General features: G+C 37.1%; 1 protein-coding gene across 2 annotated transcripts in view; it reads right to left on the reverse strand.

Annotated features, from left to right (window-relative positions):
* The window catches only part of marchf5 (membrane-associated ring finger (C3HC4) 5), a 43,615-nt gene that overhangs the window by 13,123 nt on the left and 17,139 nt on the right, over positions 1 to 13,353 (reverse strand). For both annotated transcript variants that reach the window (XR_013818469.1, XM_079843305.1), the window contains exon 2: positions 5,544 to 5,746. Coding sequence is in view for 1 of the 2 variants with exons in the window: in XM_079843305.1 (XP_079699431.1) it covers positions 5,544 to 5,746 (203 nt within the window). In the remaining variant the exon portion in view is untranslated. The remainder of the gene's footprint in view (positions 1 to 5,543; positions 5,747 to 13,353) is intronic.

Here is a 13,353-nt window from a genome sequence, read left to right on the forward strand (position 1 = left end):
ATCACCCCCCTATACCCTTCACTACTCCCTACATTAGTCCACTAATATAGTTCACTTGAGGGGGTGAATGAAAACGAGTGAGTGAATTTGGACACTGAGTGCACTGGAAGGGCTGCCGCTTTTGCATAGTTTGTGCTTGGAACCTCAGTGCATTATGGGTATTCTCTAGCCGTTGAGCATACATCGGTTGTACACTCATTGTTGCGGTGCATTGTGGGATTGAATGAATGCACTCAATAATGTCCACCACTACAAATGGCTGTCCCCTCAAATAGAGCCCTATTTAAGGGTATAGGGAGCGATTTCGAACACAGCCATGCAGAGTTTAGCTTCAACCCCAATTAAACACACCTGAAGCCGCAAATCAAGGTCTTACTAGGCATACTAGAAACTTCCAGGCAGGTGTGTTGAGGCAAGATGAAGCCAAACTCCAACAGTGACCCTCCAGGACAGAGTTTGGACACCCATGCTTGAGTCAACCTCTCCTGTAAAATCTCTTCACCTTGTCTTCCACATATCTAGTGCTGGAAGTTTGTTTCTCCTCAACTATAGAAATACTGTTCTCACTATGTATTCTTTATTTAAATGAAAACAGCATGTATTTGCAACAAATCTGTTGCGAATGTGTATATTTAACTACAGACTATCATTAGAATAAACAGCTTAGTAATTAACTGAATTAAGTCTCAAGAACCATTAACACAGTTGCTCAGTGAATTGCAGTTCTTTACTTCCGGTTATGCCCTTTAAATAAGCCGATACAGATACAAGCTCTGTTGCAAAACCTAGTGAGGCAACTACCTAGACAGCATTGTAGGAATCATAGATTAACTCGCTACATCAAGGCTGGTCTATAAGCTGTGGGTGTAAGATATGTTGTTTTGCCAACACTCTTAGGCAGTATTGCATATAGTAGGCCTACCTATTTGAAGGAAAACCCAGAATGCATTGTAAAACGTGCAGGAAATAAAGTGAAAGGAAATCACAACCATTCAAAAGGTTTGGGTCAGTAAGAATTTTTGCTCAGCAAGGCTGCATTTATTTGATCAAAAATACAGTAAAAACTGAAGCATTGTGAAATATTTTTAGTTAGTGTTTTCTATTTTAATATGTTTTCAAATATAATCTACTCCTGTCATTGCAAAGCTGAATTTTCAGCATCATTACTTCAGTCTTCAGGGTCACATTAGGGCTTCAACAGCTAATCGATAAAATCGATAATGAAAATCCTTGACAACAATTCTCATTATCGATTAGTCGGGTCTGCCCTCCGTGCACGGAAAACTTCCACCAGTTGCGCCAAATTACAGCACTAAATAACGCATTTCTATGGACATGCCTCTAAAAATAGTGGAGTGGAAACAGAGTGAGCTGATGCGGGAAAGGAACGTGATCCAAGTGCCCAAAACATGAGAAATCTCCATTTTAAGCTTCAAGCTAATACATTAGCGTTTAACATACCCTGTCATGTGCTTTGACCAATGCGTGTGCATCCTCAGCGCAAATCGTTAATTTTACAGGTTATATCCTTATCTTTAAATGTTACTAATTCACGCGAGTATGTACATTTTGCATCCTAACAATTTGCATTAAGCTTCGAACTATAATAAAATCGCCCGCCGCTTATTATGGTAAAACCATGCCATGCCATATTGATAACCATTTGTATAACCATACAAATACCATAGTTTAAAGGGTTAGTTCACCCAAAAATGAAATTTCTTCCATTAATGACTCACCCCAATGTTGTTCCACACCCGTAAGACCTCCGTTCATCCTCGGAACACAGTTTAAGATATTTTAGATTTAGTCCGAGGGCTTTCAGTCCTTTGAATGTAAGTGTATGCACACTTTGCTGTCCACGTCCAGAAAGGTAATGAAAACATCATCAAAGTAGTCCATATGTGACATAATTTGGTTAGTTAGACTCTTTTGAAGCGTCGACAATACATTTTGGTCCAAAAATAACAAAAACTAAGACTTTATTAAGCATTGTCTTCTCTTCCGGTTTTGTTTGAATCCGCGTTCACAACGCCACAGTGACGCTGCTGACGTAAGACGCTGTGACATGTTATCTGGTGCGATAGCATTAATTGAAGAAATTTCATTTTTGGGTGAACTAACCCTTTAACTATGGATTTGAAGCAAAACCCTGGTTAATTAATTTGTGGTAAATACAATGACCCTGTTTTTTTTTGGGGGGGGTACCATGGGTACCATTTGTTGTAAAACCATGGTTCATTTTTGTAAGGGTAGATATATTCACTATGTTTTCATAGCACTCAGCTGACACATTTGTTTGAAGGACAGCATTGGGCAGGATGTGGAATAGTGTGTTTTGTCCATAAAAAAAGGCTTTGTATACGATTAATGGGGAAAAAAAATTATCAGCCAACTAATTGAATCGTTAGTTGCAGCCCTAGGTCACATGATCCTTCAGAAAGGCTCAAAGCTAGTTAGGATGCTGCCTATGTAGACTGCGAGGTAGTTCACTAGGCTTTAGTACAGACCAAGCAGTGACTTCAAGATTGATTCATGAATTAACCTCCACAGAATCAGTTCAAAAGAACAATTGATTCATGAATCTGACTTCACTGTTCGCATAGCATATCTTTTGTTTCCCAGTCTTTCTGAATGCAAGCTCACAAAGCAACTAAAATATGAAATTTGGCCATGGAGATTTAGCAGCGGTGGAGGAAACATCGTATTCACGAGCTGTGACATTCGTCTGTCTGCCTTGCACTCGCTGCTAAAGTTTGAAAGTTGAACGGGGAGCATGATTGGTGCAATTTCACAGCCGGCCACGGTCACCCTGACAACCGTATCCCAGAATAACCCCAATCGCTGTGGAAAGAGAGCGAGAGAGGACGACAGACTGGCCCTCAGGAGATGCAGTCTGAGGAAGATTATTAGCACAGCGTGAAGAGAAACTAATGCTGTTATACTCTAACCTGATCAATTTACATAAGAGATGAAACACAAGAGGATGAAAAATGACATTTCGTTCCATGAGCAGCGGATTACTGGAATCACAAGCAAATCCTCATCACCAATATCAAAAGAGGGATTTCTCTGGAATCAGGATTGACCTACTAAGTATAAACAAAAAAAACATGAACCAACTATTCATAACTACTGCAGTGACATTTGATCAAGTTTGATAAAGTCTATGAATGCGAAAGCACGTCACAAATGTCTAGAATTTTGCTTGTAATGTGTGGTATGTAAAAGTGAAGAGTTCATTATTTTCCCAGCCAAGGCAGGGACGATGTATTGAATATTTTCACTTTCAACTTGGCCATTAATTAAACTAGTTCCACGATCCTTTCTTGTCTCACAACATGAGTATGAGGATGTTAAGACATTTTAATATCAGTTCTGACATAAACCTCAACAAAATGGTGTTAAGATCTGTTTACATTGAAAACTATAAGAATGAAAACTGTAACAATAATTATGATATGAAACTACTGTTTAAAATTTGGGGTCAAGAAGATTCAGCAAGGACAGATGAAATTAATCAAGTGACAGTAAAAACATTTTCAGGGCCCTATTTTAATAATCTGAGCGTATGATCTGAAGTCATGGCGCAGGTGCACTTAGGGCGTGTCCGAATCCACTTTTGCTAGTCGGCTAAACCGGTCGGCGCACCAGGCGCATGGTCTAAAAGGGTTGTACCATCTCTTAATGAGTTATTGGTGTGTTTTGGGTGTAACGTGCAATAAACCAATCGGAGTCTCATCTCCCATTCCCTTTAAAAGCCAGGCACTTGCACCATGGCAGATTTAAAATTGTTTGTGTGCTATTGCGCGTGTGTGTATAAGCAGAGCCTATATTACTAACACGCCCTTAAAGGAACAGTCCACTTTTTTTGAAAATAGGCTCATTTTACAAGTTCCCTAGAGTTAAATAGTTGAGTTTTACCATTTTAGAATCCATTCAGCCGATCTTTGTATCTGGCGGTAGCACTTTTAGCATAGCTTAGCATACATCATTGATTCTGATCAGTCCATTAGAATCATTAAAAAAATGACCAAAGACACTTTCAATATTTTTCCTATTTAAAACTTGACTCTTCTACAGTTACATCGTGTGCGAAGACCAACTGAAAATGAAAAGTTGCGATTTTCTACACCTGCAAGGAACTACTTTCTCATTCCTGCGTAATAGTCGTGGATCTTCGCTGCCGTACCATGGCTGCAGCAGCGCAATGATATTGCAGCGCCTGAAAGTAGCCCCCAGCTAGGTAACTTTCAATGTGACCGGCACTAAGTTTGTGTAGTTGCAGAAAGAGTTTCAGGCTTGCAGCCTACAAATTGTGTTGTGGATTTACCTGTGTGATTAGCCATGGTTCTGTGTGTTGTAAAGGGCTGTGATAGTAAGTCGAAGGTGTAAACTACCACCATGTTTCACAGAATACCAACCAATCATTGCGCCACTGCAGCCATGGTACGGCCGCGAAGATCCGCGACTATTACGCAGGAATGAGAACGTAGTTCCTAGTCATATAGGTATAGAAAATCGCAACTTTTTATTTTCAGTTGGTCTTAGCACACGATGTAACTGTAGAAGAGTCAAGTTTTAAATAGGAAAAATATTGAAAGTGTCTTTGGTCATTTTTTGAATGAGATGCTAATGGACTGATAAGAATCAACGATGTATGCTAAGCTATGCTAAAAGTGCTACCTCCAGATACAAAGATCAGCTGAATGGATTCAAAAAAAAAGTGGAGTGTTCCTTTAAAATAACACAAAAAATACTGCAGGTTTTTCTTGGTCAATGGCGCAGTCGTTTTCAGTTGCCTCAAAACAGCAACGTGCCAACAATACCCCTGAACACACCTCGTTTTCAGAACAGCGAACAGATGGGCACGAGTGCATTTGCTATTTAAACAACGTGGCGCTGGATGTGAAAATTCGACCTGCGTTGGGCTGAAACTAGCAAAAAAGCACTTGCATCGCGATGCCTGGCGTCGGATTGCACCGGGTGTATGATGATAGGGCCCTTAATGTTACAAACGATTTCTATTTCAAATAAATGCTGTTCATTTGAACATTTTCTATTTATTAAAGAATCCTGATAAAGATTTATCACAGTTTTCACCAAAATTTGAAGCAGCACAACTGTTTTCAACATTGATAATAATAATAATAATAAATGTTTCTTAAGCAGCAAATCAGCATATTAGAATGATTTCTGAAGGATCACGTGACACTGAAAGTATGCTGAATATTCAGCTTTGCCATCACAGGAAGAAATTGCATTTTAAAATATATTCAAATAAAAACATGTTAAATTATAATACTATTTCATAATATTAATGTTTTACTGCATTTTTGATCAAATAAATGCAGACTTGGTGAGCATAAGAGACTTTAAGAACTTTTGAATGCTAACCGTGTTGAACTCATTTAATCTTTAACATATTAAAGTGTCACTACATCATCAAACATAACTGCAAAGACAACATGATTCCTGAACATATAGTACTAGTGATTCAAGTGTTTTTAAGAGCTGACTGACACACTGAAGAGCGGTCATACCAAGCTTGGGGAACACGATGAGGTACTCAGCATTGCATTGTGGGCAGGCGACACGTGCGGTGCTGTTGCCCCTCTGCTTCTCATCAACCCAGCGCTGAAGACACGACTGATGAACCCACTTAGTTGAACCACGGCAGCGGCACGGACGCACCCACTCCGCTGTACGGTCATCTTCATCTGTGGCAAAACACACCCAACAACTCCTGTAAAACACACACACAAAAAAGAGAAACACATCAGCACTTGGCTTGCTATACGTTCCTACTATGATTCAGGGCACATTAAGTATAAAAACATAAAAGGTGAGGAGAAAGTTTGTCAGGCAATTGTGTAAAGTTCAAGGCTCCAGGAGCTAGACTAGAGCTGCAGCAGTTATTTTTATAGTTCAACTCTTAAAAGTATCAAGGGGAGAAAAAAAAAACTGCAGAGTAAAATGGGTCAGTGACTAAGCACAAATGAAACGAGATCATGAACTCCACTTCAAAAGAAGAAAAAATCAATTTTATCCTTCAACAACCAAACATTTCCAAACCAATGTGTTCCGGATAAACTAGTCTTATTTACCAGGGTTTTAGTGAATTAATTACATAAGGCAATTAATTAATTACGCATGTGAGCAGTTTTGCTGACAAAAGCTCGCAAATTCAAATCCTTTAATTTAATTTGTATATTATCATAGCAGATCACTGAATACAATTTTAGAAGAAAAGGCACTTCAATGGAACCATTTAGGGGTTCCCATCATGAGATCATTTTATTTGATTCAGTTTGAATTTATTTATTTGAATTATATTTTATGAATTAAACAGCTTTACTTAATCCCTAAAAAAATGGAAATAACCTGTTAAACACGAGAGGATTATGCATAAAACATTTGTCCTTATATAGAACCTTTATGGCATAAAGCGTTCTTAAAAATTGAGTCAAGAATTAAGTTTCTATACGGAAACCCATGAAACCCTTTTTTTCTAAGAATGTAGTCCATGTACTTGTTGTCCATCATCACAATAATACAGTCGATCCTGTAAATAATCCATGTCAAATCTCTCAGTGTTTCTGCTCTGCTGGAGGAGAGACAGAGACTCCGCCGTTCTCTCAGGTTCCTGCGACAGATTTTCCGTTCTGTCCGTTTTTGAATAAAACATGAGGGATGAAGAGCTGCTCAGGTGACCGAGATCAGTCATGTGCTCCTGATCATGAACCTCCTGTAACCACCAGATGACAATCACAGACCCAAACAAGAAAGCCTAGATTAGTTATTTCATGCACCTCAATTTAAACCAGTAATTTTTTGGTACATCTGGAAGTTTTCATTTCTTGTATAATATATATAAAAATGAACAATACTTCCAAAGCATTTATGCATCTCAACATTTACAAATACATTTTTGAGATCAAAAGTTAGAGCTAAAACTAAAGCATTAACAAAGGTTAATAAATGCTGTAAAAATACACTGTTCATTGTTAGTTAATGCATAACAAATGAGACCTTATTGTAAAGTGAATCCTTTATTTAAAAATATTAAACTACATTAAATAAAAACGTATTGGTATCTGAAAGCACAATCGCTTTATAGTTGACAAACACAAAATATTTAAAGGGGCTATGGGTCGCGTCATCAGCTTTACCGTTATTATCGCAGGAAGACTAATTCTTATCGTGGAGAGAATTGTTACCAGTAAACGATAAGATATCGCCCATCCCTACTGAACGTGATCCAAGACCCCGATATATTCATGACAAAGTTATTTTTCGTTCTTTGCTTAGTAGTGTGAAATAACTTTGCAGCGACATCCTGTTAAAGAACAATCCGACGCATCCATGCAAAGTGACCTTTAGATGAATATGTAAATATGTGCTGTGCACTTTCCTCTCAATAACAAAAACACAACAAAAAAGAAAACAGCAGTTAAGAAAGCATCTGATTATAACAATGTGGATATCCAGCTCTGCAATTCACCAGCATTATGTCGACAGATGAGGTCATTAAAAATATACTACAGGGAGTGCAGAATTATTAGGCACGTTGATTTTCTGATCATATTTTTTTTCCAGGCACATTTGACCGATTCCAAACCACAGTAATCCTAATAACTACTATTGATTTAGTATTTAATAATGTATAAGTGATATATAATTGTTCATGAAGGCTGGAAATGAAAATCACCTTATATTCAGGTGTGCAGAATTATTAGGCATGTTTTCTTTTACAGATAAATTGAGCCAAAAAAGAGATTTAACTCAGACTGAAAAGTCAAAAAGTATTAAATGCCCATGAGAAGGATGCAATACTAATGCAATACTAGACATTGCAGTTAAGGCATGACCATTGGACAGTGAAATGCTCGTTGGGTCAGCAGGGTCAGACAAAAACAGGTGGTGAAGAAAAGACACCTGTTAACTGCAAAAGAATTAAGAATTAAGGTGAAGAATTAAGGGTGAAACCATCAGGAACCCTTTAGTCTCCAGCGCCACCATTTTCCAAAGCTGCAACCTACCTGGAGTCTCCAGAAGTGCAAGGTGTCAGGATCTCAGAGACTTCAGTTAGGTAAAGAATCCTAAAAAATGACCCCCACTAGATAAGAATCACAAGCTGAAGTGTTGTAAAATACATGAAGAAGGTTTTTTTATAGGCTTTATGGACAGATAGGTTGAGAATGACTCTTGAAGGACCAGCACCACATCCTCTAGTACCACTGTTTGAAGAATTCATCTTCCAGAATCTGGCAGTACGTTTTGGGAGTTCATTTTAGTCCATCCTGAAGTCCGTTTTGCAGAGATGGACTAAAAATGAACTCCCAAAACGTACTGCCAGATTCTGGAAGATGAATTCTTCAAACAGTGGTACTAGAGGATGTGGTGCTGGTCCTTCAAGAGTCATTCTCAACCTATAAAACCTATAAAGCCTATAAAAAAGCAGGCTTCATGTATTTTACAACACTTCAGCTTATGATTCTTATTTAGTGGGGGTAATTTTTTAGGATTCTTTACCTAACTGAAGTCTCTGAGATCCTGACACCTTGCACTTCTGGAGACTCCAGGTAGGTTGCAGCTCTGGAAAATGGTGGCGCTGGAGACTAAAGGGTTCCTGATGGTTTCACCCTTAATTCTTCACCTTAATTCTTAATTCTTTTGCAGTTAATAGGTGTCTTTTCTCCGCCACATGTTTTTGTCTGACCCTGCTGACCCAACGAGCATTTCACTGTCCAATGGTCATGCCTTAACTGCAATGTCTAGTATTGCATTAGTATTGCATCCTTCTCATGGGCATTTAATACTTTTTGACTTTTCAGTCTGAGTTAAATCTCTTTTTTGGCTCAATTTATCTGTAAAAGAAAACATGCCTAATAATTCTGCACACCTGAATATAAGGTGATTTTCATTTCCAGCCTTCATGAACAATTATATATCACTTATACATTATTAAATACTAAATCAATAGTAGTTATTAGGATTACTGTGGTTTGGAATTGGTCAAATGTGCCTGGAAAAAAAATATGATCAGAAAATCAACGTGCCTAATAATTCTGCACTCCCTGTATTATGATAGCTTGATTATAAAATAGCCTATATTTGAGACTAAAGACTATTCAACAGATATGGCTTAGTGAGACTATAGTTTAAATTAATCTCTTTTCTTTGCATGACACATTGTCATTACAGTATAAAACAGCTTTCGGCATTATTCTGAACATTGTATAAGCATTCATTCATTTCATGTTTCATAGAACGGAAGAGAGGTTCTCGGGAGGGCGCCTAAACGTCACTCTTTTGATTTTCCTGGCAAAAATGTCCCGATTCCATCCCATAAAAATCAGGCTTTCATAGAAAACCTAGAAAGCCGGGGAAGGTCTCGTTTTTTAAGTTTCGTTACAAGCTGTTCACACATTGGCAATAAAAAAAGTGATTAATACATGAAGATTCTTACATTTAGCCCCTTTAATTACAAAAGCAAAATCAGAAGGTTCATCACGATACAATATGATATAGATTCTCATATCCAACGATACGATATTTGCCAATACCTCAAAAAATTCAGTGATACGATGATCCGATTCAGCATATTTGCAACAGATTATTTCCAAATGGCAAGCAATAGCACAATTAAATACAATAAAACAAAGACACAAATGAAACGATCAGTGCTTATCAGGTAGGCCTAAGGAGTTTTCAGGCACATAAATTAAAATAATAATAATAATAATCAAGTATAACACTGCATAGTCTTCACTGTATAAATATAGATTTATAATATTAGAGTTATAGAAGTTATTTAGTCAAGAAAAGTGAGAGATTCTCTCTGTCTTTTGTTGTTTGCAGGTATTTTTAGGCTGCTGTCACTTTAAGAGCGAATACACTGATCAATGAATATACTGATACACATGCGTTTTCTTTCTAGCCCAGGTGCGTTTAACGCATAGACCGACATTGCACAAAGATGTGGAGTGTCAAAACGAAGGTGTATCTTTAAAAAGTTAACTAGTAAATGTCACATTTTTTGTTTTACAATTCTGTTTCGTACCTGATTACAGAACCAGTAAATAATTTCAGATTGTGTCTAGATGTATGATTCTCTCCTGACAGAAACTATCATAGATGAAGAACAAAAGACTGACGAAAGGAGAGGAGCGCTTCACAAGATCTGAGCTACGGACAAAGACGGTTCTCCAAGTTTCTTAAGAATCTGCTTCTCTTGTTCCGGTAACCCAGCCTCCATCATGACAACCAACAGGAACACAATCATCCCTGTGAAACCAGAGACATCGCGTCGTCGCCCCTCACTCAAACACACTAAGAGCCGTGTTCATTAAGGTGTACCGTCAAGGGCAGACAACCAGATTATCAGCTAATAAACGAGGTAAAACAAATTGTGCTGTGAAACAGAATCTGATTTAGGCTTGTTTGCCTTCACTCAACGGGGGTAAAGTTTCAAACTACAGGTTATATTATCCGCAGTAAAATACATACAAGGTATGACTATGACATATGATAAGATGATGAGATTTTTGTCTGTTTTGTGATAGAAAAATAATACATCATAATTCTTTCATTAACGATTGTGCTTTAAACGAATAAGTTTACACTAATAACATTTAAATATACAAAAAAATAAACATATAAACACTTCACAAAAAAAAAAAACTACTATAAAATAATAAAGATTTTTAATAAACTATACAAATAAATAATAAACTACTAATAATAAATAATTATAAATGTATCCTACTTATTTTTATTAAAGAGGACAGGGTTCAACAATAAGGATTTTGTAGGGTTTTTTTTTTCCTTCTCTTACTTGTGAGTTCATGATTCTCTGAATCAAAATTGAATCAGATAGAATTGAATTATGGGGATTCGTTAAAAAATTCCCAGCTCTAATAAAAATAAATACTAATAAAAATGTTTAAATATACAACAAACAAACAATTTAAATAAACTATTTAACTATACAAATAAATAATAAACTGCTATGAAATAATTAAATAAATAAATACTATTTTTAAAAGAAATAAACTATACAAATAAACTACTACTAATAATACATTTTTAGAAATTGTTCCTACTAATTTCTATTAGAGAGGATCACCTTTCCTTATAATACAGGGTTAAACAATAAGCTTTTGTTCAGTTAAATTTTTCTTTTCTTTTCTTACTTGTAAGTTCATGATTCAAAATTGAATCAAATAGAATTGAATCATGAGTCGTCGTTAAAAGATTCCCAGCTCCAATATTTTGTGGCCAATGCGATCTAGATCATAAACCCTGTTGTTCAGGAACGCTGACTTCTGTTCAGCTCAAGCAATTTTTACTATGATAACATAAACAGGCCTTTATTACAGCACCTTATCTCCACACGTGCAAACATAACTTGAGAATAATAAGGCTGATAAAACTTTGACTTTGTCCAGCTGAACAACTGCGACCACATTCTGTTCACTGCTGTATCTGAAGACACATGACAGAATTACTTTAAAAAAATATCTCCAATATACCGGACCATTTCCTGTTAAATCCTGTGAATATTCCAGGAACAAATGCTGCAAAAAAACTCTCTTAGATGCCCAGAAAGCAGGATTCTCCACGTCTACATTTTCATTACTACTTGAGTTCTTGCAGAATATAGCTCTAATGTCTATAAGATACCATCAGGAGGTCAGAAAGTCGATACCGCTCACCTTTCTTTACATGTTAAGAGCCCGGTTCCATGACACAGAAACACAATCTATACAACAGCGAGGGGGGTCTCTGGAACTGATAACCCTGATAATAGTTTAAATATCCTGAACTCTAGAGCCCTAATACCGGCTACTATTTCACACAGGATGAGTTTTCATGGATAAAGTGGCTAATTTTGCTACTGTTGACTGATGTTGCTTTAAAAACTGGAATGATTCTATGAAACTTTAGATGCTTCCTTTTGGCCAGATAATGTGGATGCAGTTTGTTGAAAAACTAAGGACCAGATTTACTAAAAAAAACTAAGCATTAAAAACGTTTTTAAAAAATACTGTCCGGATTTACTAAAAACATGCAGTGAAAATTTTGCACTGAAAAGGCGTGGACAGGGTTATTTTTGCAGCTGACCTTATTGTATATGCATTTGCAACTCGTTCTCACTCCCAAGGCGTCAAAATCTGAAGCATGGTCAAGTGCCATCCGCGTCAAGGCACCCCTAAGCGTTAATTAAAATTCGTTTTTCGGGTTTTTTCGACGTGCACTCAGTTGATTTAAATGAGAAACCTTTGCCGTCATTTTATTTACATTTATTTACATTTATTTTATTTACGCTAGACATGTCACGTTTATTTATTTAGACACGTTTGAACATGTAACCCAACCCCACCCCATCCCTAACCCTACCCATTTGTGTATTATATGATATAAAACATAGGATATAACAGGCAGATGCGACTGCATGCACAATTTATTCAAAAAGTAGAACTATTCCAAGTGTTCCGAGGCCAAACGATTGATTTGTGTGAAGAAAATCCCCAAAAGCGATCCGTGTCTCGTCTCCATCCGCTGAAGATCACATTTCAAAAATTGCCGCCCGAAGAAACGTTACGTCAGATTTCATAGTGAAATTGCATTGGCTCTTGTGTGTCTCGTGACCGATTGTGTCATGCTCAAGAGTCAGTGTATCATTTGATTGAGCTATGAATGAGTGTGCGCGGATCATCATTTCTGCGATTAAAACATTAAGATCAACTCTGTTCTTCACATGAAGATATCGTATGACTTCAGAAGACTTGGAATGCAACATGAGTTAATACTTTTATACTGTTTTTGGTCCGTTTTTGCAATAAATACCTGTGATTGTACTTCATTTGCCTGTTATGTGTTTTATATTGTTTTGAAGTGGGTAGGTTTGAGGGTAGGAGTTGGGTTAGTTACTCCAAAATATAAAAGTAGCCTATTAATATTTATAAAATTATGTCTGCTTTTACAAATGCATCTTGATCTGACGCATTGGGCAAACAACTGAGATAAATGGAGTACCCCGGCGCGTCGATATTAGGGCTGTGCTCAGAATATCGATACAGCGATACATCGTCATGAACTCCTGACGATGTGCGTATCGATACAGCAGCTGCCGTATCGATACTGTGTGCTTTTGAATGTAACCAACGCGACGCGAGCAGCAGTGCAAGACATTCACAATGGAGAAGAGGTTTTCAGTTAATGAATGAATGGAGCATTGCAGCCTCACATCCATTAAATAGCAACAATAATCTTTGTGCTTTGTTGCTATTGATATAAAACAAAGTCTCGGATTTCAAATTACGTCCATTTTATTACGAAATTCAA

This window comes from Gobio gobio (genome assembly GCF_949357685.1).
Source record: "Gobio gobio genome assembly, chromosome: 18".
NCBI lineage: Eukaryota > Metazoa > Chordata > Actinopteri > Cypriniformes > Gobionidae > Gobio > Gobio gobio.